Consider the following 24,158-nt stretch of genomic DNA (forward strand, 5'->3'; position numbering starts at 1 on the left):
CCTCAGCTTAGCGGTAGAATTACCAGCAAACCAATCACAAGTTATGAGTTGGAAGAGCCATTTGTTTATAGTTGTTATTTCTTGTAATTCAGTTTTTTCTTGTTGTTGTTGTTGTCTAAAGGTATTTTCAGTGTCAACCCAAATATGGCTTGTTTGCTCCTGTCCACAAAGTGACGAAGATTGGCTTCCCTTCCACCACACCAGCCAAAGCCAAGGCTGCCGCTGTGCGGCGAGTGATGGCGACCACGCCTGCCAGCCTGAAGCGCAGCCCTTCCGCCTCCTCCCTCAGCTCCATGAGCTCAGTGGCGTCCTCTGTGAGCAGCAAGCCCAGTCGGACAGGATTAGTAAGCCTCCCTTTTCTTGTTACATGCCTTTACTTCCCAGGCACGAGAAATGCCTGCTGTCGGTCCACTTGCTTTGCTTGTCCTTGTACTGGCTGTAGCTTGCCATGAAAGTCCTTGAAAGTAAGCTTTGAAAAATGTAACTCCAGCAAGAATACAGTTTTTGAAATAGGAATGGGTTTTTAATAGCCCTTTTCAGATTATTAAAGGCTTAACGATGTACCCGTTCTTGGTGAACTGCTTAGCCTAACATATGGGTTGAATTCTTTTTTTCTGAAATTATTTTGGGCCAAAACGACAGGAAATTGGAGAGATCCTCTTCTTTAGATATGTACGTCTCTTTGTCTTTGACTTCAAACAATTTTAGGAATTATAGTGTTTGGGGAAAAGGCATGTTCTTAGATTTTTAACATTATATTAATACAGTCTAACCCACTGAAAGCAGTTAATGTGTGATATGTTCCTGATTTGGGCCAGAGGATGCAGAGGGGAGCTTCTGGAACTTGAAAGGTTGATAGGAAAAGCCATGTTTTGTTTCCTCTCTTCTTTTCATCTTATTCTCCCGGTAACTCTCCCTGTCTCCCTCTCTCCCTCTTTTTTCCGTCTAGAGCAGTAAAAATAGAATCATCAGAATTAAAATAAAATAGGCATTCTGTTTGTTAATGTATTTTATTAGGGTCAAAAGCAATGAGTATTTTGGCCTCATCCCCTACCCTTAAGTTTATTTATTTGATTGAGGCAAATGATGTTTAAATTAGAAGTGGTAACATACGAGTCTACTCCACACTGAATTCGGGATCTCTGTTCTGTGACCGTGAACTATGGGCAGGGGTTAGAATGCTGAGTGGTGTGATCCAGGGAGTAGGGTTGCCAGCCCTTGCTCTCGTTTTGCCTTTTCTACTTTGTTGTCATGCAGAGAAAGGAAGGGCGGTGGAATCTTTAAGTGGGGTTGTGGTCTTCTGCTAGCCAGCTGGATTTTCTTTCTCTTACGTTCAGGTAAAATAAATACCGCTTGGACTGTTTCAGTTTCTATATGAAAAGAAAGTCAGGTCTACTGCTGTACCACCCTGAATGCTCCACATCTCATCTGATCTTGGAAGCTTAAGCAGGGTTGGGCCTTGTTAGTACTTGGATGGGAATACAGGTGCTGTAGGCTTTAAATAAAAAGAGAGAGAAAAAAAGCCTGCATCTTCAACAGAAATATTACGAATGGATTTTATGAGGAAAGCATGGCAAGAACAATGAAATGGAGGTGAAAAAACCCAAACCTCTTTGTTTGGACAAAGCCTTGTTCACAGTGGATTAGCAAACTCCAATGTGGACATTTTATCTACTCTGCTGTTCTAGGAACAATTCCATGGAAGTGTCGTCTCTGGATTAGGAATTCATTCTTGGGTAATTTTTATTACCTTGCAAGTGTCCATTTCTTTGGGAAATACCAAGCTCTTTCTGCTCCCAGCATTCTCTTTTACTTTTCAGACCAGTTTCTGATTCCTCTTAGCTCACCTCATTCAGTGAAGAAAGTTGACAAGACAAATGAATCTCCTTGTCTGTGGGACAGCTTATTTTTGTGTATCTTTATACAGGGTGGTTAGTTTCTAAACCAAAAATCACCGTAAAAGAATATGACAAGGATACAGAATAATTGAAAATGTCATTTCAATCATATTGCTCAGAGTGTATTTCTGTCTTAGAAATACAGAAATTGAAAGAAAAATATTTTTTATTCATTCTTCAGTAACCACAATGACTTACTGTTAAGGTGTATGCTCCTGTTGGGCACTGCATGTCTTGTCAAACCTCGGAATCGTATTTATCACTGCCATCCTCATTTCCTATGCTACATTGATTTTTGCACAGTACTTGCTTTTTGTCACGGCAGTAGCCAAAACCCAGCTTTGCAAAGACATGATGTTATTGAAAGGAATGTAGTATGATCTAATTGCCTTGAGCTAGGAATTTGCATGGTATCCAACAGATGTCGCTATGTTTCCCTTGAAATTTTAAAACATCCCACAGAGCTGTGAATTTGCTGGGGAATCTGGGGCATCTCTGCTCATCATTTGGGAACCTCATATTTAATATATGCAAGAAGAAATGTTAGTAAGAGAAAGTATAATCTATTTTTATAATGAAATCAAGAACTCAGGGTCAAGTGGTTAAAAGAGGAGACAGGAAATTTTCCCTCAATATGTTTAAGTAATTCAAGAAATTTCACTAAATGAAACAGCAAAGGATAATCTGGGTTTGATTGGATTCCTTTACTTCCATAGTTATCAAATTGCTGAATTATTAATTGATGAAAGATTATCACTGGAAGTCTGCATCCTGCCACGAAGGCTCAGACAGACTAAGAGTGACAAATGAAGCTGTGATTACAGATGGAGGAAAGGCTGAATTGATCTGGAGCCAGTGCTGGCTAAGTAAATGGCCTTGGGCAAGTGCTTGCCAAAGGATGAGGCCATTTCTTAACTGCCTCCCAACCTTGGAGCCTAGCTTGGAAGAATATTCTTCAACTTGCCTGATTACCTGTTAACATTTAAAAGAAAGTTTTCTCCAGGTTTTTATTTGACAGCTTCATGATGGAGGAATTTGGCATGAGTAACAGCCAAGATAATGGATGACAGAAATAGCACATTCTTTCTCGAACACCCCAGAACCCCCCGTCTCTTTCTTCCCCCTCATTTCTCCCCTTTTCCCTCTTCTCTCTCCATCCTTTTTCTCCTTCTTCTCCCCTTTGTCCCTACTTTTTTTCTCTACAAATTTCTCTTTCCCTTCTTTTTTCCCTCTTTTCCCATCTCCTTTTTCTTCCTTTCTCTAGTGTGTGTACATGCCCAGACACGCACACACTCGCTCACTCACACTTTTGAAGGCAGAAATAGTTTTTTCTTAATCTTTAGAAATCTCTCTGGTGATTGGGGTTCAGGTCCTGAAGACTGGATTCTTGGGTGAGATCTCTCATGCCTTTCATTTTAAAAGAAAGATGAAGAAAATCCTGATAAAGATCCAACTCTTTAATCAATTGAAAGAAGGTTTGTTACGCTGCCGGTGACCTCTTCATTACTTAATGGTATTTACAAGCTTAAGAAGCTTGAAGAAGTCTCATCGTCAAGTCTAAGGATCAAAAGATTAGCCAAAATGTAATAACAAGAACTATTAAGCTCGGGCTGAAATAGAGTTTAGAGACACTTGTTAAATGTGTTCTGTGGAATTTTTCTAGATTCCTGCAAGGCCCTGTCAACTGAGCTCAGATTACCTGTGATCTGAGCCACTTAATCTCCTTCTAAACAACTTCCTGACTGTTCTGTGACCTCTTTACATTCGTGTGTTCTTTGTGAGACTTCCAGACAGGAGGCACAGCTGTCCTGTTTTCTTGATGAGAAGTCTTTCCTGATACTTGGCAAGCTGTGAGCTGGGCAGCACTCTTGCTTTGCTGAGGAGACGCCTGCCATGCATGCTCCGCTCCCTCCTCGCTTCCCTGGTAGCATCCTAGCCTTCACTTCTTTAACTTTCCTTTGCAGTTGACTGAAACCTCCTCCCGTTACGCCAGGAAGATCTCCGGCACCACTGCCCTCCAGGAGGCACTGAAGGAGAAGCAGCAGCACATTGAGCAGCTGCTGGCTGAACGGGATCTAGAAAGGGCGGAGGTGGCCAAGGCCACGAGCCACGTGGGGGAGATAGAGCAGGAGCTAGCGCTGGCCCGGGACGGACACGACCAGGTGAAGTCTGGTGCTGAACTTGCTGCGGAGATGGTGATGGTTTCTAAATAGAGCGATGAGGCCCACACTGGGGAGCTAGTCTTGAGAGCGCTGGAAACGAGTGTAAATTTCTTTGCTGGGCTTGTTTGATAGCTGTGACCTGGGGTACTAGTTTCATCATCAGAAAGATGAAGTTTCGTTCTTCTCGATTTTACCTTAGTCTTTTGGTCTTTATGTCGAGGTGTCATGGCTTGTTAGGCCAGCTAGTTGACTCGGACCTTACCTGTGATTACAACTCTTGATTATTCTTTGTATGTGTTTCAGCCTCAAAAAAGACGAGAGTTGTTTTAACATTGCCCTCTATTGCTTCGATGGTGTAGTTTTTCATCATCTAGCTTCCAGGAAAGCTGCCAAGAATAACCAATTAAGATAGAAAGCTTCTTAACGTGACAGGTTTTATAGTAGTTCCAACCCACCTTGGTAATTAACGCTTCCCCATAGCTCTTTGGAGGTGTCCCTGAGCCTGTGTCTGGGTCAGAAAGAAGCCACTCACTGATATCCTTACCATCCCCAGCATGTCCTGGAAATGGAGGCCAAGATGGACCAGCTGCGAACAATGGTGGAAGCGGCTGACAGGGAGAAGGTGGAGCTTCTCAACCAACTTGAAGAGGAGAAAAGGTGATCCCAGACTGTTCCCTGTGCGAGTGTGGCCTTTGCTTTTAAACAGTCTCAGGGAAAAATTTCCTATTAACAACCTTGTTGGTGTCAACCCTTAGAACCAAAGGAATGACCATGCGTTCCACAGAAACAGAACTACTCATACCGTATGAAGAGGGTTTGCTTTGACTTGACTTTTTTCATGAAGTTTGGAATCAAACTTAGACATGGCCTGATTAATTTAACAAATATTTATTGAGCACCTACTGCATGCCAAACATCTTGAGATAGCCTTGGTCAGTGTTGTGGAAATAATTCCAACCCAGTTTTCACTTGGAGCCATTCCTGGTGAGAGGATATTCTAGGTCCTAGTTACCTAGTTTTTATGAAATTGTATTATGTCTTGTGGGTGATATTAGGGTCCCTGTTCTTGAGAAACTCAGTACCTTATTAGGGAAACAAAACTCTCACATGTGAAACAATTAGGGAATTATTCAGGTTAGTATCAATCAAATGCTAAATGGTATAAGACAGAGAAGTCAAGTTTGGTTCTTATAAAAGGAGGTTTCTTCAGGCCATGAACAAACAAGATCTCTGAAAAAAGTGTCTGCATGGAAACCATTTATTTGAACATCCCTCAGTTATATGTGAAGTTTGTCCTCTGATGGATTTAATACCATCTTCTGTTGTTTCTGATAGCAGCAACTTCATTTGGTAGTAATCTAGTATTACTGTGTGCTCAGGAAGGTCATATGTATGCACTGTTGTAGTAAGGGGATACAGTGAAGGTACAATGTAGTCTCTTACCAAGGAAATTACTTTCCCAATGGAGAGGGAAGCACTATACATAGGAACTTCTTGCGTCCAAAAAGTGGCTACAAGTAAACAAGAGTTAATGATAGCCCCTTCTAGGCCCTTCTGAATGCCATGACCCCAGTACCATTTGCTTCTGTTCTTAAGCTGGTTCTTAATCTGCAGACTGCTGGGCAATAGAAATGTCCCTCAATTCTCAAGTAAGCCTGAGAGCTTTAACCTATGGTTATATTTGCCGCTTAACTGAGTAGGATTGTTTATTCTTAATTTTGCTAGAAATGCTAGGGAGTTTGAAGGATTTTGTTTTGTTTTGCACATAGGTCATGAGCTTTGTCCCCCTTTTCTTCCTTCTCTTACACCCAATTTTGTATAGACTCATACAGAGAAATAATATTTTTTTTTGGTGGCTGGCCAGTATGGGGATCCAAACCCTTGACCTTGGTGTTACAAGGCTGTGGTGTAACCAACTGAGCTAACCCTCCAGCCCAAGATTCATGATGTAGAAGTTACTGGATTTTGTAAATCTTCAGAATGTCATTATATTCTGTTGACTTATGATGGTATTGATTGAAACCTACACCCAATGTGGCAGATTTTGAAATGTGAGAAAATGTGCATTTTAGAAAAAAAGAAATAGGATCCTTGATTGTTTCTCCCCCGAATCATTCACAGCCTATTTCCCAGTCTTGGAGCAAGTGCAGGCATTGTCCTGGAGGCTTTAAAATTGGGGTCTCTGCATGAGAAGCCTGCTGACCTTGCCCTAAAATATCTGATGTGGGGTGATATAAAGAGATTTGTTTTCTGTGCCACTCTCCCCTATGTTCTGTTACAGGAAAGTAGAAATTCTAGACTTGAAATCTCAAACCTATTTATGTGGTAATGAGATATTTTCCATTGAGGCTGGTCTTGTCTTGATTAGATCCATTCTGGTGTTTTTGACTAAGGGAACCAGTTGATTTTTCTCAGATCTTACCTCATGCCTTCTGGAAGTAGTACCAGAATAAAAACTTTGGAGTTTCCTAAATTAGAGTACAGCTCTTAGGTTTATAAACTGGAGGCCTAAAGATGCATTTCTTTCCATTATCATCATCTGCTAAATTCACCAGGTTATTGATTATATATTTTGTTGTTGTTAAGGCAGTGTTCCTTAGTTACTTTCTTAAGTGCTTTGTTTTGGTTTTATTCCACAGGAAGGTTGAGGACCTTCAGTTTCGGGTTGAAGAAGAATCAATTACCAAAGGTGATCTTGAGGTAAAACCCCTCCACCTAAAGCTTTCATGGGTACCAGTATTCAGAAATATGGGTGAAATAATGTGCCAACTAACATGTATGGCTGGAACAGTTGAATGGGAGAGTGGCAAGAGCCCCATACTCCCTGACCAACTTGGGGTGTGGGCATAGCTTTATGTCTGAGGGGATGGTTGACAGTCCTTGAGCCTGTGATTGTGGTGTCCCAATTCCTGTGGCAGAGTAAAAATTTCACTTCTTTTTTTCTCATGCTTCAAAATTCAAAACCATGGATTGGATTTCATCAAGTCATAAATCTGGCAGTGTGTCCTCAATTTAAAGCAGACTTAAGTGAGACATGTGTGTTCCTCTGATTATTAGAAATGGCATTTTTGGGCCAACCCCGTGGCTCACTCAGGAGAGTGCGGCGCTGGGAGCGCAGCAGCGCTGCCGCCGCGGGTTCGGATCCTATATAGGAATGGCCGGTTCACTCACTGGCTGAGCACAGTCACAAAAAAAAAAAAAAAAAAAAAAAATGGCATTTTTAAAGAACATTTTTTTATTCTTCATAATAGTCCATAAAACGTCCATAAAAGCTTTTTGCTTTATCTCAGCTTTGCTTTTCAGTTAAGCAAGATAAATCCTGTTTTTTCCTTGCTGGCCGGTACAGGGATCAAACCCTGGACCTCGGTGTTATTAGCACCATGGTCTAATCAACTGAGCTAACTGGCCAGCTGGGTAAATCCTTTATAACTCTGTAAAAGGAATAAATTATATGTTCTAACAGTTAATTTTTTTTTGGCAGCTGTCAGGTAAAGGGATCTGAACCCTCAACCTTGATGTTACAACACCATACTCTAACCAGCTGATTTTTTAAAAAAGTAATAATCAGAGCAAAAAACAAGAGCAATTTATATTTCAACTTCTTTTACTTCCATGGCATATTTACAGTTTATATAAATTTTCGTTTAGTGTCGGTTTTCTCATCTCTTAACAATTATATTGGTTTTTGAATTAGACACCAGAATTAAATGGTTTTGATGCTTTTCAAACCACTGCTAGATATATGACAAATGTAAATTAACTTTCAAATTTTGCAGGTTTTTGGTTCTTTAATCTGTAATATTTTAGCAAAAATTGCACTTGTCTGTGTAGTTTTCAGACTACACATTTTTGCTGCCATTACAATTTCAGAGTCTGTTGACTGTCCACACCATGTGTCAATTTCAGGGGCCCTTCCAAGTAGGAACTCTGATTTATTTGGAAATAAATGTATCTTTACAGTCAACAAAGAGTGAGGGGAACATTTTCTGAGTTTGAGTTTTATAGGTCCCCAAATTTAATGGTTTATTAATTATTTAATGGATATCTTCTTCACTCATTTCATATACAGTCACATTCCTTTAGTCGACTTTTGTGTTCTCATCTATTTAAAAACACTCTAAAGTCTCATTTAGGAGTTTTATATCATCATCTAATTCATATGAAATATATATAGCGTATGGTGTTTGGGGGAGGGTTGAGTTAAAATATTTACATCAGCGCTAGGCTAATATAATTTATCTGATGCACTTATTTGAAATTAATCAAAGTTATCTTGAAACCCTAACATATTGAAAATTTAGATGAATCTTTTTTTGTTGTTGTTTAATTTTTTTTTTTTTTTACTGATAGCAAAAGAGCCAGATTTCTGAAGATCCTGAGAATGTAAGAGGGCACTTAACTGTGTGGATATTTCCCTTGTTAACACAGATTGATTACAGATTAAAATGCTTATTGATATACTCAAATACTAACTACATAATCTGACCTTGGGACATTGACCTTAATATTTCTGTGCATGTGGCTTTCAAAGCAATTATATTTGTATCCTGGAGAAATTGTATGTAATGACTAAGCTCTGTAAATTCATTTGTTTAATGAATAGGCAAATGTTTGCTTTATAAAGAATCTTGCTAAAAGGGTGAAAAAACGAATTTTGTCTGGAGGCCTGGCCTCCTTCACCTAATTCATAACATCTTCTAATTTTATTCTGAAGAAGATGATAGCTGACTGCAGTGTAAAATATATTAGATGGAGTTGTAGAAATTCTGGTGAAAGTTTCCCAAGTTCTCTAATTTTTACTTCTCAGAGAAAAGGGAATTGTGAGATTCCCAGCACTGATTGCCTTTTATGTGTGCTCCCTCTGCTGGCCAGGGATTGCCAGTGCAACTGACAAGAAATAAAAACTTTTCATTTGTTGCTGCAGTATTTTCCCTGGTTTGTGAAATGAGAGGTGAGCATTCCTCAGTGAAGACACTGCGTGTTTTAAATTTATTACTATTGCAGTGAGATTTTTCTAGTAGTGCTGCTAGGCATGTAGGTGTTTTTCTTTTTCTTTCTCCCTCTGATTAAGATCAAACATCCAATACAAATCTTACCAAAGTGGCCTCAAGAACATTGCTTCTTGGTGCACCCTGCCAGCTGTGATTCCAATCGCAAAGAACCCGCAAACTTTTTGCTTTGATTTACTACCACAAGAGAACAAAATTAAAACCAGGAATTACTTTTCTTCCTACTACCTCCTGGCAGCTGAAACAGACAACTCAAGACTGAACTTTTTGAAAGGTCCTCGTTCTGACGGGTTCCTTTTTGTGAAGCTACTTCAGTGATCTGGGTCTCTTCTCTCCTTCCACAGCAGGCCCCGCTGCACCCGGTGTCAGTGTGCATGGGATCTCCCTCCTGCCTCTCTGTGCGCTTCTTGCAAAGCCTTTGCTTTCCTCCTCAACCCTAAGTCCCAGGACTTTCCTCTTGGGATACTCTGTGTCTTACTCTGAAAAAGGAATAATTTTAAAAGGAAGGTTGTCCTGTTCAATGTCACGTTTTCACTATGTGCTATGGCAGGGAAGTGGATCACTAGTTCCTTGGCTGCGGATTGACCACATGCCACTGTAGAGTCTCAGATCATTTGTGTGCATACCTACCATTAAGGAGGCATTGCTGCGCTCATCTGGAAGATCTCTGAATGGGGAGAAGATCACATTAAGTGGACATTTGCTTTTTATCTTGAAGTAGTGACCTTTCATCCAGAGGACACTTAACTCAGTGTCAAGAGAAGAAAGGTTCCGTTGCCTTTTGCTTTTTCCTGTTAGTTTTCAATTGCAGTTCCTGAGGCTGTGACTCCAATTATGTACATCTGAATTAGATTCTTTACTTGTAAAAGCAGGTAAATTGAACAACTTCTAAGGCACATGTGGACCAAGGGGACTATCCAGACAATGTGATTTTGAATTTTATTTCATTATTTTTGTGGAGGGAAAAGAGCTGAAGCAGGTGAAGAATTTTTTAAAAAAAGATTTTTGTTGGGCCAGCCCCATGGCGCACTCGGGAGAGTGCAGTGCTTGGGAGTGCAGCGGCGCTCCCGCCGCAGGTTCGGATCCTATATAGGAATGGCCAGTGCGCTCACTGGCTGAGCGCGGTGCGGACGACACCAAGTCAAGGGTTGCGATCCCCTTACCGGTCACAAAAAAGACAAAAAAAAAAAAAAAAGATTTTTGTTCACCTTTTAAGTATCCCATGATGATTTGTTTATACCTGGTTCACAAGCAAAGTGACCTCTCAAATGCACTGAAGTCCCCAGAGTACCACTGGAGTGAGTGAAGACAGTTGTAACCTTTATTTTACATTACACCTTTTACTCAAGCTCTGCACTACCTTGTATCACTTTGTTTAGAGTCTGTTGTCATTTTCTCATTGCCTGTAATTATCCAAATGATAGATCAGGCCATTAAGAACCACAAAATATTTAAATTAATACAAGTAACTGGCAGCTGCTGAGAGCAGCTCCATCAGCAGGTTTTGTCAGTGGATTATCCTGCTAACCTCTAGGATAGGGGAGGTGGGTGGAGGTAAGAGGTACATTTGGGCTGGTACCCAGATTATTTCAAATCAGTTAAGATTCTGCTGCACTTAAACCTGTTAGAAAGAGGTTACCTTCTGAGTTCCCCAGTAGGTTATGTCTAAGTATGTGATGATGGGGAGTACAGAGTGTGAGATCTTAGAGGTTTTCAATCACACCAGCTCTTTTTCTATGATTTCAAATTCATGTCTTTGTGTTGAGTCACCATTTCTTACCTTTCTTAACCCTGAGCTGATAAAAACTACTTCTTCTTGGGATAAAAATAATAAGCCCCTTACCAGTTTGAGCTAACCTTTTCTCCTGCTCTGAGCCTCTTAATTGGCCTGCTTCAGAGATGGAGGCTGTGGAGGTTAATTATCACTGAGTTTTCTCTTTGAAATTTTGATTTCTTACTTTTTTTTCTGGGAAACTAGAGCTTTCTTGGCTCCTCACCTGTCACATGTGAGAATGTTGCTGAGACTCTCAAACCATTCTCTCCCATCTCAGCAAAGACTGCTGGTGTAATTTCCTTAACTCTAGTTTCTGGATTCCCTTTATCAGGGTTAATACTTGACCTTTGTTCATGTCAAATCGTGTGCCAAAGTGGAAGGATCTGCTCTAAGGACTTACTGAGCACTTTAAGATTTATAACGTTATCTTTTTCACATTTAGGTGATTGTGATGACCATTCTGAAGGTCAAACTACTTTTTAAGGTCATTGAGTCAGTTACATACACATTAATGTCAAATAGCCATTGTGGGGAGGAGGGAAAATGATAGTTTAGAGAAATATTAACTATTCTAATTTGTGCTGATAAACTTCACTTATCAAGATAACTTATATTTGGCTGCATGTGTCTGACACTTCATCTTGCCTCATGTTGTTTCCATTTTTTCTTTCTCAACAGACTAGCTCATGTCCCCTGCCCACCACCATCCTTTTGTCCATAGCAGTCATCCTCACCCCCACGTCCCTATCTTTGTTCCATCCTCTTCCCTTCTCCATTGTCCTTTTTGTTCATCCTTTGGCAGAAGGTACTGGTGGCTCAGCCTGCATGCTGCGCTCTCTCCTCTTGTGCTGGCATGTCATGGTGGCACTGTTGTGTTCTCTTCCTCTTCCTTTTTACTAACAGACGCAGACCAAACTGGAGCATGCCCGCATTAAGGAGCTTGAACAGAGCCTGCTCTTTGAAAAGACCAAAGCTGACAAACTCCAGAGGGAGTTAGAAGACACTAGGGTAATGGTTTTCACTATTTAATGAAGCAGAACCATGCGTGTTGAGTGGTGGACACCTCGGCTCACATGCCTTGTTGTTGGCCTGAACCTTGACCCAGTGGTTCAACCTGACTTTGGTCTTGATACCGTTCAGGTGTTCATGATCTTAGGCTGGTAGATAGGCACATGTGTATCATATCAAATCTTTTGTCAAAGGTAAAGACTCATTCCTTTGGTTAACTCAACCAAAATCAAGATCAGAAACTTTACGACTATATAAACTATACGGATTTCCACAACTGCATTTGAGGTTCATTGTATTAGTAATACCTTGAAGTACCTTTCTCCAGTTTGCCACAAGCAGTCAATTGTCCTCTTGTTCTCATATTCATAGTTATTGGGTTTTCTAATTTTTTGTTACGTTGTTTTACTTCAGCTAAGGGAGCCACCTTTTCCCCTGGCCTCATGGGGGAAGGAAATTGAAACATTGGCTCTTTTTAATGAGAATTGAGGACTTTCACCCCAATTATATTTTTTCCTGATAGTTGATCTCTCTTTGCATCTCCCTTCTTTCTGTCAGCAGGAGATTAAAGTCTCAGTGGTAGGAGGGAAATGGCTTCTTACCCTCAGCTCACTGTGTTTGGCCCTTGAAGCCAGTGCGTTAGTAATGTTTTAGTTTATTTATCTATCAAAGCGCCTAAGTGCTTGCTTCATGCCAAGCACTGTTCTAAGTGCTTTGCAAGTATCACTCGGTCTCACCACAATCCTAGGAGGTAGGTAGTATATTATTGTTCCCGTTTTACAAGGACAGTGAGTCACAGGTTAAATAACTTGCCCAAGGTCACAAACTAATAGTAATAGTGGAGCCAGGATTTGCATCTAGGTCTTTTGGCTCCAGAATCTGTGCTCTTAATAACCACAGGATGGAGACTATTATGGAAGTACTGGTTTTGTGCTGAAAGATTTTAGGAAATAATCAGAATTATTTACATATAAAAATATGTATTCACATAGACCTTTTAAATAATGAATTTCACTGTCAATGGCTAAATTACCCAAGTCCTTAACTTCACAATTTCAAAAAATACTCTGTCTCTGATTAAATCTGCTATCGTGATTTTTTTCTTTTGAATTATTAGTATTTGTAGAAATTTCTCATGGTGAGAGAATCATTGATCTAAAAATCTAGAGAACTGAGTAATTTTCCTTTTCTAAATCATAAGTTTTTATATTTTTAGAAGAAAGAAAATGTTCTCTGTAGGCCTCAAAACTAAAGATTACTAGGGGCTGGCTGGTTAGCTAAGTTGGTTAGAGCCTAGTGTTATAACACCAAAGTCGGGTTTGAATCCCCACACCAGTCAGCCGCCCAAAAAAAGACAAAAAAACCCCGAAAGATTTCTCCTATGTATTCGGTAAGAAACAGAAAGAAAAGTGGTAATTTGGTGCTGTTTCTTTGTTACCTGAGAGCCCAAGACTTGATCTGGGAAATACAAGGGACAAATGAGATGGAGTTCTTTTAGTGTGACTGGCTGTTGAAGTAAGGGTAGGTTTTTACTTCTGAACTCCTTTCCCATATCTCAGTTTTATCAGCAAACAACTTTGATGCTTTCTTTTTGCTCTAGATAAGAAGGCATCCATTTATAGCGTGTTTTATTCAAGTATTTCAGATCAAAGCTTATATCTTTCCGTAACAAATTGAGTCTTCTACTGATCTTCATTGTTGGTTTGCCAGTTGTGAAAATTACCAGTGACCCATGTAAGTTTCATATCACAGCACATTAGAATTCCTTTTAGCCAATAAATCCAGTTTATAAAGTATGCCTAGTGCTGTAGACATATTAGCAAGAATAAGAAATAACTCCTAACTTTTATGGCCTCAAACTAGTAGGAGGGGCAGACACAGAGGTAGTTTTGACTGTGGGCAAACTGGAAATAAGATGAAAAATATAAGTGTTATACTTTATATAAAAATGTCACATAAAGTATAATCACATTATTATTTATTATTCTTACTTTTTTTAAACTGGCATTTTCTCAATTTAACTGTTTTGTTGTGACTAAGGACTGTTGCCCTATTGGATTTAATTTATTTATGCTATAGATCTTACAGCAATGGGGCTTATTAGTGTTTTGAACCTTATTTTGAGGTAACAAACTCTAGGACTCTCCCCTCCCCCAGAAAGTAGCATTTAAATGAATTAACATCTTTAACCTGAAGCATCTACAATCTTGAAACACAGCAATTATAGTACATAGCAATTATAGTCAGCTCTGAAATATTTAATGACTTGATTTTACAGTCTAGAGACCCAAGTGCTTTTTCCTCCTCTCTTGCGGACATTTTAGTCTTTTTTTTTAAAAAAGGATCTTAACCCTTGACTTGGTGTTGTCAGCACCATGCTCAGCCAGTGAGCAACCCGCCATCCCTATATGGGATCCGAACCCGTGGCCTTGGTGTTATCAGCACCACACTCTCCCGAGTGAGCCACGGGCCGGCCCGACATTTTAGTCTTTATTGGTATCACAGCCTGTAGGTGGGCAGAGGAAATGAAAGAAACACATTTGTTATTTTCCATCCCAATAAAGGTAGTGTGTGGGAGAGGAGTCAAATTTGGAGGCGTTTTGATCCTTGCAATTTGGGACTCACTGCTGTTTTTAAATTATTCATGTTCCCTTCTATTTCCCAGGTTAGTCAAATAATTTTTATTCCTGAAGCTACTATTTCCCACATATTCTGTGTGCTAAACTCACTGCCTAACAGGTGGCAGAGGGGAATAATTTTCTGCAAATAAAAGGACACAGGTTAAGAAAGTGTTTTTCCTATACCGGCATGTTTATTTAAAAAGAATAGATTCCTGGGTACTACCCTAGAGCTGAGATAGAATCAAAATATGTGGGAGTAGCTGGGAACTTTCATTTTAGACTTATATTCCAGGTGATTTGGGTACATGCTAATGTCTGAGAACCACTGGGTTAGGGGAACAAGATGTGTACATCAAAATGCTGATAGAATTATAAAATCCAAAAGGGGGAACTGTAAAATTCTTATGTATAATTGCAGGTAAGTAATCATTCTTTGCCTTTTTTGAAAACAGGTTAGTAAATTAATTCTTCATTATCCAGTTTAGGCTTTTATTCTACAGGTGATGTGTTATTCATTGAAACATTTGGTAGGTAATTTTAGACCTTTTACTTGTTTATCAGTGCTATCCAGTAGAAATATAATGTATAATGCAAGGCACATGAATATAATTTTACAATTTTCTAGTACCCACATTAACCTACTTTAGTAGTTACAAGTGAAATTAATTTTAATGTTTTATTTAAACCAGTATATCCAAAATATTATCATTTTGTCATGTTAACAATATAAAAATTAACAAGATATTTTATGTTTTTTTTCCTAAGTCTTTTTATACTTACAGCACATCTCACTTCAGTTGAGCCACATTTGAAGTGCTCAGTAGCCATTTGTGGCTAATAGCTATGGTATGGGGCAGCACAGTTCTGTAAGATCACTTCCATCAGATGGATAAGCATTTATGCAGCCTTAGTGAAGTGGGGTAGAAAAAACTGGCTAAATAAGGAGGACTCTTTCTTCCAGGAAGCAGATATATCTGAGAACTTTGAAAGTCACTGTTTTTGTTAATGGGTACTTCCCTGATTTAAGCATCTTTAGAGGAAGAAGAAATATTTTTGGCATGGGTTAAATTAAAAAATATTAGTTTAGATTCCTTAAGTGTCTCAAAATGGTGGAAGTTTGCTGAAGATTATAATTTTGAATTGGAGCTACCAGAATTGTGCTTAAGCCATTATTACAGTTAGAGATATATTAACCCACAAACATTTGTAATAGCTTGACTGCCGCTTGAGATGGGATAGTTACTAAAGCTCTTCAGGGTTAAAAAAAAAAAAAAAAAAATCAATGATTTGTTATTTAAGTGATCTCTTTCTCTTTGGACTGCTGTTAATAGGTGGCTACGGTATCAGAAAAGTCACGTATAATGGAACTAGAAAAAGACCTAGCGTTCAGAGTACAGGAAGTAGCTGAGCTCCGAAGGCGGCTAGAGTTCAGTAAACCTGCTGGGGATGTGGACATGTCGCTTTCCCTTTTGCAAGAGATAAGCTCTTTGCAGGAAAAGTTGGAAGTAACCCATACTGATCACCAGAGAGAAATAACTTCTCTGAAAGAACATTTTGGAGCCCAGGAAGAAATTCATCAGAAGGAAATAAAGGCTCTTCATGCTGCCACAGAAAAGCTTTCCAAAGAGAACGAGTCATTGAAAAGCAAGCTTGATCATGCCAACAAAGAAAATTCAGATGTGATAGCTCTGTGGAAGTCCAAACTAGAGACTGCCATTGCATCCCACCAGCAGGCGATGGAAGAGCTGAAGGTATCCTTTAGCAAAGGGATTGGAACAGAGACGGCAGAATTTGCTGAGTTAAAAACGCAAATAGAGAAAATGAGATTAGATTATCAGCATGAAATAGAAAATTTGCAGAATAGACAAGACTCTGAAAGGTCTGCTCATGCTAAAGAGATAGAAGACCTAAGGGCTAAACTGATGAAAGTCATTAAAGAAAAGGAGAACAATCTGGAAGCCATCAAGTCAAAACTGGACAAAGCAGAAGACCAGCATCTAGTAGAAATGGAAGACACGTTAAACAAATTACAGGAAGCTGAGATAAAGGTAAAGGAGCTAGAGGTACTGCAAGCCAAATGCAATGAACAAACCAAGGTTATTGATAATTTTACATCACAGCTCAAGGCTACCGAAGAAAAGCTCTTGGATCTTGATGTACTTCGGAAAGCCAATTCCGAAGGTAAATCGGAAATTGAGAAACTTAGACAGCAGCTTGAGGCAGCTGAGAAACAGATTAAGATTTTAGACATTGAAAAAAATACTGAAAGTGGCAAGGTTTGTATTGACATCTTCCATCTTTTTCTTTTCCGTTTGTTATTCTTATTTTCCATTATATGTTACTTTTTAGTTGAGGTAATCCGTCCTCCAAATTCCTGATTTAAGTAAAACAAATTGCTTGGTGTTCTCAGTTGACTATAGTATAGTATCTTCTGAATATCTTGAGTATGGTTTCATCTGAGGAGATTAGAGAAAATAATGGCTCAACCATGGGAATTTATTTCGGTTTTCTATTGTCTGGACACTTTGTCTATTTTTATCTCTGGCCTAAGCTATGACTTCCTCTTTAAGCTTCGTTCCAGTCTATAATCTCTGTTTAGAATAGAGAACTTCCTAAGATGATGGTGTTAAGATAAATGAATGAACGCATAAGATAGAATCTTACAGGATTTTCTGCTCTTTAAACATCTACATAATTGCCTTGTCCATAGGATTATGTATAAAAACAGAATCTGAATTCTGAGTGCTTCTGGACTATGTAAATAACATTCACAGAAAAATTAAGGTCAGAGGCCTGGAGCCGTTTGGATTGCCACTCAGGTTTTATTGGAAATTTTTTCTATGGCACAATGAGAACACTATCAATCCCTTGCTTTTTTTGAGTAAAGTTTAAACAAGTATGCTTTTGGTCAAGGCATAAGAAATTATATGTAATATTCACCAGCTACTCTTCTTACTAACTAGCCTTGTTAAATGTCATCTTCATTTTTAAGGGTTGTTCAAGGAATTCTTTCCCAGTCCTGCCACTAGTTCAAGCGCTGATACTGATATTGAATGTTTTGAGCTTTTTGTGGGAGAAGCTGCTCTCTTGGCAAAGAAGGAAGGGTTGTGATGGTTAAATGGACAAACAGCAAAAAATTGCGAAGTAACCATAGTTGAAAATGGCAAACTGATTACAGGGAATTTTTCTCAAATCTCCTCATGTGGTTCCACAATACCAATTACACAAAAATTAATTAGAAGTGAGTACGTAGCTAATGGTTGGTTTACTTTTTTACATCAAGATTTAATGAACGCTTAAGTGCTGATGACTTATCTAGTGGATTTTAAAATTTTATTTTTATTTAAATGTTGAAATATTATAAACATATATAAAAATACAGAAAATGATATAGACCACATGTACCCACCATTTCTACCTTAAGGTTTTTAAAGTCAAGAAAATGAAATTGCTCAAGTAAGTAGCTCATTTAGAAAGTAAGCATCTGCCATTCAGCTTTAGATCATGCTCATATTCCAAATTTAGGCATAGAAAAATAGTCCATCTTGACTATTTTAAAATCGCCATTAAACAGTCATTTGTAGAACCGATTGATTAAAAAGTCACTGGCTTCTTAGAATTTTTTAAAAACTCCAACTTTTTATTCTTTTCAGTTTTGTTATGTTTGTTTCTCATACATTTTTTACATTTATTTTTTCCTTCTCATTTTTTTGTTTCCTTTTTGTTCATTTGCTTCTATACCATGTAACTTTGTATGTTAGGCTAGTAGCATTACCAAAGAACTCCAGGAGAAAGAGCTAAAGCTTACTAACCTTCAGGAAAATTTGAGTGAAGTCAGTCAAGTGAAACAGGCTTTGGAAAAAGAACTTCAGATTTTGGTAAGTACCTCTTGGGAATCTGAATCTCAGGGTTTCTGGCCATTTCCTGGTTTAAAAAAATTCTCCATAAAGAAGGAAATATTGGAGTTATTTCCTTTCTTCAAAGTATTGATTTAAATTGAGTGTGTTAGTTATTGGCTGATAAATACCTTGAGGGGAATTGGGTCAAACCCAAATTAGCAATAAAGGTAGGTATTACTTTTTTTTTCTTAAATCTCTTCTTTGCCTCTGGTAATGCTCACCTTTGGAATGTTAGGGACTACTTAGTTTTACTAAACTCAAGAGACGGCCAGCCTGTGGCTCACTCGGGAGAGTGCGGTGCTGATAACACCAAGGCCATGGGTTCGGATCCTATATAAGGATGGCCAGTTTGCTCACTGGCTGAGCGTGGTGCTGACAACACCAAGCCAAGGGTTAAGATCCCCTTACCAGTCATCTTTTACAATAAATAAATAAATAAATGAACTCAGAGACCCTCCAGGTTACATGTCCAGCACAATTAGATTTCATTTATGCTGAGGCTGTTGCATGACCGTGTAGGGCCATGGGCCACAAGCCATCCTGGGTCATCAGCAGGGTGCCATCTAACAAATTCAAAGCATTTTTTCTTATAACTGAGTTTATTTCACCTCAGGACATTACTTTTCCTTTCATATATTTCCTCTGTTCTCAATCCCAAGTTGTAAGACATATATATATTTTATTACCTTTTCTCAACTTTTTTCTTTCCTACCTTGCCTCCTGCACCAAAACTCCAACCTTAATCAAGGCTGATAATCATGAGCATTGCCAGTGGAAATGGCATCATGGAAGAGGAAAGTGATGGAGAAACTAGATAAGAGAGACACTAGCTCCTGAGGACCAGTGTCCCAGATGCTCTACATACCTCCCTCTTCTCCATTTATTACACTTCTGTGCTAACGACAGTGGTGAACGAAAGTGTGTGATCTTTTTCCTATCTATGTGTCAATATTACATTACTTTTTTTTTCTAATGTAAGTATATAGCTGCACTGTTCAATATGGTAGCACTATCCACATATGGCTATATAAATTTAAATGAATTTTAATTAAATTTGAAATTTAGTTCCTCGATTGTACTAACTACATTTTAAATGCTCAATAGCCACATGTCGCTAGTGGCCACAGCACAATAGAGAACCTTTCCATTATCATAGAAAGGTCTGTTGGATAGTTCTGGTATATAATATTTTAGCTACATTTTGAGAAAATGGCCTGTGAATCACCATTTTGTGATTTAGTGTCTTTTAAGAAAATGTTTTGAGTTCCACATAGTTTCTCTGTTCTCCTCCCTAAAGTTTTAGGATGCCTTACTTTTTTTTTTTTTATGTCAGAGTATTCCTGTATATACTTTTAAGAGAAAATATGCCACCTTAAGTCTGGCGTCGGGAATAACACAGGTGGGCAGCCTGTGGGCTTTGATGGACTTGTGGCTCATGTACCCATCTTTTTATAATTCTAGTTAGTTAGAAATACTCATTTAAAAATTCTTGTAGTGGGGCCTGCCCCGTCGCGCACTCGGGAGAGTGCGGCGCTTGGGAGCACAGTGGTGCTCCCGCCGAGGGTTCGGATCCTATATAGGAATGGCCGGTGCGCTCACTGGCTGAGCGCGGTGCAGGCGACACCAGGCCAAGGGTTGCAATCCCCTTACCGGTCACAAAAAGACCAAAAAAAAAAAAAAAAAATTCTTGTAGTGTAGCTGGCTCAAATTCATCTAAGGACAACCAGGAGAGTAATTTTTATATTGGCTTATTGTCATGTTTAGGAAAGAAGACCTTGAACAGTAGGTGACCAGTGGACCTTTTTAGTTAAAAAAGTAGTTGACACAGGCTAGACACTAGCTGACATTAGACTCAGGTTACTCTCAGACATTAAAATTTTCAGAACTGTTCAGTCTCAGTCTGCTATTTGAGGGGCAGCAACCTGACAAAGCATACACGTGCACTACATGTATACATGCATACACTTATTGTGTGCACATTCAGACACATGCATACAGTTATACATGCATACCCACACATGCACACTCACACAAACCTCGTGTGCATATGTGGACATGTGCACACTATACATGTGGTAGTAATTGGTGCTTACATGTTTTAAGTATGTTAGTTTTAATGAAACAAAACCAGCAACAAAAAGCAGATAGTATTGTAGTTATGATGGATAGAAACTTTTTATCTTTATAATTTGAAATCTTTCTATTCTGAATATCTGATTTTTTTTTTAAAGAAAGAAAAGTTTGCAGATGCTTCAGATGAGGCGGTCTCTGTTCAGAGAAGTATGCAAGGTATGTCTTACTAAAGTATGAGCAGGTCACTTTAGAGAATGTTATACTCTCAGATTGGAGCTGGCCTTTGGAGTACCCAGAATAGATGCTACCTGTAGTCTAACTTCACTTTCCTGGAAGTTACTGCAGCGGACAGGAGTGTTGGATTACACCCACTTCCTGAAGCCTCAAACTCCCAATTCTTTTTTTTTTTTTTGACTTAAGTCTTGTTCCATACTCAAATGTAAGTATTCCTGGGAAGAGTAGTATCTTATTTAAGGTTTTGTCATTGATACCTTTATTGAGTTTTAATTGGAAGGAGGAAAAAGATGAGTGGAAAGGCATACCTGCTGCCTACTGTTCAGATTGGGGTGGGGGGAGGCAAAGAGAGCTGAGCGTTTGCTTTAGAGTCAGGTACAATGGTGTGGTTTGTAGTGGGGCTTGTTAGTGTTCCTGTGTTCTCAAATATCACAAGCATATGATTTGATAGGGTGGTAAGACAGCTAAGCTCTAGATGGATTATTAAATATGAGATATATTAAACTTTTAACTTTATCCTAAATAGAAACTATAAATAAGTTACACCAAAAGGAGGAACAGTTTAACATGCTGTCTTCTGAATTGGAGAAGCTGAGAGAAAATTTGGCAGGTAAGAAGATGTCTCTGGTTGCTAAACATTAAATATAGTAGGTTTCTTAGGATTTGAGATAGTTGTAGTATGTTACAGTAACATATCTACTATTCAGGTATAACTTCTCTCATTATGGTGATATAATGTGATGAGATACTTGTTTGAGATCTGTAATCTTCAATGAGTCCTCTTTGCTCGGTTTTCACAAGTGTCAGAATTCACCATATCTGACCACTCTCACTGCTATCCTTGCTCCAAGCCAGTGACCATCTTTCCTCTGAACCACCCTAATGGTTGGCGCCCAGTCTCCTGCCCTTTCTCCTTTCAGTTCAGCACAGCAGCCAGGATGATCCTTTTAACATGAAGTCAGATCATGTCACTTGTCCACTCCAGATTGTCTAGCAGCTCCCAGATTCAGTAAAAGCTGTGGTTCTTCCCGTGATCAGGCCCCCTTACCTTGAAATTCACCTCAGACCACCCTGCCCTGTGTGTTGCACTCTGGCTGCATTGGCCTTGCCGATACTTGGATATGTCAGATCCGCTCTGCCTGAGAGCCTTTGCGCTTACACTTCCCTTTTCTCTCACATCCATCAGTCTTTACTTAATGTCACCATCTCAGAGAAACCCCATCTAAGATTTTAACCTCCCCTGGGCTGGCCAGTTAGCTCAGTTGGTTAGAGTGTAGCCTTATAACACTAAGGTCAAGTGTTCAGATCCCTGTACCAGCCGGCCACCAAAAAAAAAAAAAAGATTTTAACCTCCTCAATTCCTTTCCAACTTTCCTCCCACTTTTATTTTTTTTTCCTCTAAGCACTTGCGACTATCTATTATATATTTCTTTTCTTTATCTTTATTGTCTGTCTTCTTTGCTAGAATGTGATATCCATGAGGGCAGGGATTGCTAGATGTAAATATTCCCAGAGCAACAATACACTCAATAAACTTTTGTTCATTATAACATAGCAGTGCTATTCTTTTTTTCTCTATATATTCAGATATGGAGGCAAAATTTAGAGAGAAAGATGAAAGAGAAGAGCAATTGATAAAGGCGAAGGAAAAACTGGAAAATGACATTGCAGAAATAATGAAGATGTCAGGAGATAATTCTTCTCAGCTGACAAAAATGAATGACGAATTACGTCTGAAAGAAAGGTACATGTGAATGTGTTAATATGAGTGTCTACTCTTAAGTTAGGCTCTGCAGCAAGGTCTAGATGGGAAGGGACACAAAATGTTCAGGATTGTTATGTTTTAGTTTCCTATCATTGTTTCTATATTACCTTAATGGGTCCTTGAATCCCCTATTTAGCTTCTAAAAAATGGGTCCTTGGATCCACTATTTAGGTTTTACCTCGTGTGTCAAGAAGGAATACAATATTATTTATAGACCTTTTTGTGACTTGTAAAGAAAAGGTAATAGTTTACCCATGGCAATAACATCTTTTACAGGTGGTTAAAAATATTTTTAGCTTACTTAAATGTAATGGGAGGTAACACTTAGTAAGGGTTTACTATGTGCCATGCACTGCAGCAGCTTTATATGGTGTATGTTTTATAATTCTCATAATAATCATGTGAGATGAGTTCAGTGTTGTTCCCTTTGTAAAGAAAGAGAAATAGGCTTAGTGGGATTAAGTAACTTTGCCTGAGGTTTCAGATCTGGGCAGTCTGGTCCCAGACACCCCCTGCTGCTCTTATTCACTAGATTGTGCTTCCTTGCCGCTAGTTTCTTTTATCTTAATATCTGTTCTTGTGTTTATTCTGAAGTTCTTCTTGCTTTGATTTTTTTGTGTGTGTGTCTTCTTTTTAATAGCTGTCATATAAAAATCAAATGTTTTATGGTGCTGATAACACCAAGGTCAAGGGTTCGGATGCCCATACTGGCCAGCCACCAAAAAAAAAAAAAGGAAACCCCCGATGTTTTAATTTATAAGGCAAAAACTCTTAGAGGACATTTTAGGACCATTAGAATTTTACTTCTTAAAGTGCTAATACTTGTGAAGTTCATTTACATACATCCTTTCACCCACTCACAGCTCAGAGTCAGTGGGTGACTGGTGACCGGACCTTGGCTGGCCAGTGTAGGGGTCAGTCTTGCTGTAAAGCACGTGCAGCTCCACAGGTGGCTGTGGTGCAACCTTCAAGAAGTTCCATTTTTGTAGGTGTTTTATAGGTATAAAATTTGGAGGTACCCCCAAATTTCCCTTTTGTGTTCTCTGATTCATTTAATAGTCTATTTTCTAGGTGGATATCCCATGTTTTTCTAAACAACCTTGTTTAACCACATGGTTCTATTTTAGCTGAACTTCAAGTTGTTTGCAGACATTTTTGTATCTTCTCTTTTCAAGAGGCACTAGAATGAGTTTTTGGTAATCTAGTCTGCTAAAATTTGAAACTTTCTAAATACTCATTTCCTTTAGTATGTCTATTTTTCACTCATTTTCCTTATTGATCCATTGACATAAAATAGTAAACCTTCACAATTACATTAGTTGTTGCTCTAAATAACAAATGTACTTATAACTATCACAGTTGTTGAAATTATTCTTTAGGCAAGTCTTTTTTTTTTTTTTTGCCTATTCCAGATGTTGTTATAACTTTTATAATCATTGATACAATTGTTATAAATGGTATGTTTTAAATATTCTTAAATTTCAAACATTGTTATGGAAAATCTGACACTTTGTATTGAAACTTGTTCTAGATATGTAGAAGAATTACAGCTAAAACTTACAAAGTCTAACGAAAATACAAGTTTCCTGCAGAAAAGTATTGGGGAAGTAACTCTCAAAGCTGAACAGAGCCGGCAAGAAGCAGCTAAAAAGCACGAGGAAGAAAAGAAAGAACTGGAGACAAAATTGTTGGACCTGGTAAGGAAAGAATAGATG

The 24,158-nt window shown here is 38.7% G+C and overlaps 1 protein-coding gene across 7 annotated transcripts in view; it reads left to right on the forward strand.

The window, feature by feature from the left end:
* The window catches only part of CLIP1 (CAP-Gly domain containing linker protein 1), a 107,089-nt gene that overhangs the window by 45,849 nt on the left and 37,082 nt on the right, over nucleotides 1-24,158 (forward strand). For 5 of the 7 annotated variants that reach the window (XM_063086537.1, XM_063086538.1, XM_063086541.1 and 2 more), the window contains exons 5-16: nucleotides 122-344; nucleotides 3,863-4,060; nucleotides 4,614-4,717; nucleotides 6,700-6,760; nucleotides 8,411-8,443; nucleotides 11,747-11,851; nucleotides 15,804-16,748; nucleotides 18,234-18,350; nucleotides 20,603-20,660; nucleotides 21,205-21,288; nucleotides 22,266-22,422; nucleotides 23,975-24,140. In XM_063086537.1, coding sequence (XP_062942607.1) covers nucleotides 122-344; nucleotides 3,863-4,060; nucleotides 4,614-4,717; nucleotides 6,700-6,760; nucleotides 8,411-8,443; nucleotides 11,747-11,851; nucleotides 15,804-16,748; nucleotides 18,234-18,350; nucleotides 20,603-20,660; nucleotides 21,205-21,288; nucleotides 22,266-22,422; nucleotides 23,975-24,140 — 2,251 coding nt within the window. The remainder of the gene's footprint in view (nucleotides 1-121; nucleotides 345-3,862; nucleotides 4,061-4,613; nucleotides 4,718-6,699; nucleotides 6,761-8,410; nucleotides 8,444-11,746; nucleotides 11,852-15,803; nucleotides 16,749-18,233; nucleotides 18,351-20,602; nucleotides 20,661-21,204; nucleotides 21,289-22,265; nucleotides 22,423-23,974; nucleotides 24,141-24,158) is intronic. The other 2 variants (XM_063086540.1, XM_063086539.1) reach the window with 2 other exon arrangements.

This window comes from Cynocephalus volans, chromosome 2 (assembly GCF_027409185.1).
Source record: "Cynocephalus volans isolate mCynVol1 chromosome 2, mCynVol1.pri, whole genome shotgun sequence".
Lineage (NCBI taxonomy): Eukaryota > Metazoa > Chordata > Mammalia > Dermoptera > Cynocephalidae > Cynocephalus > Cynocephalus volans.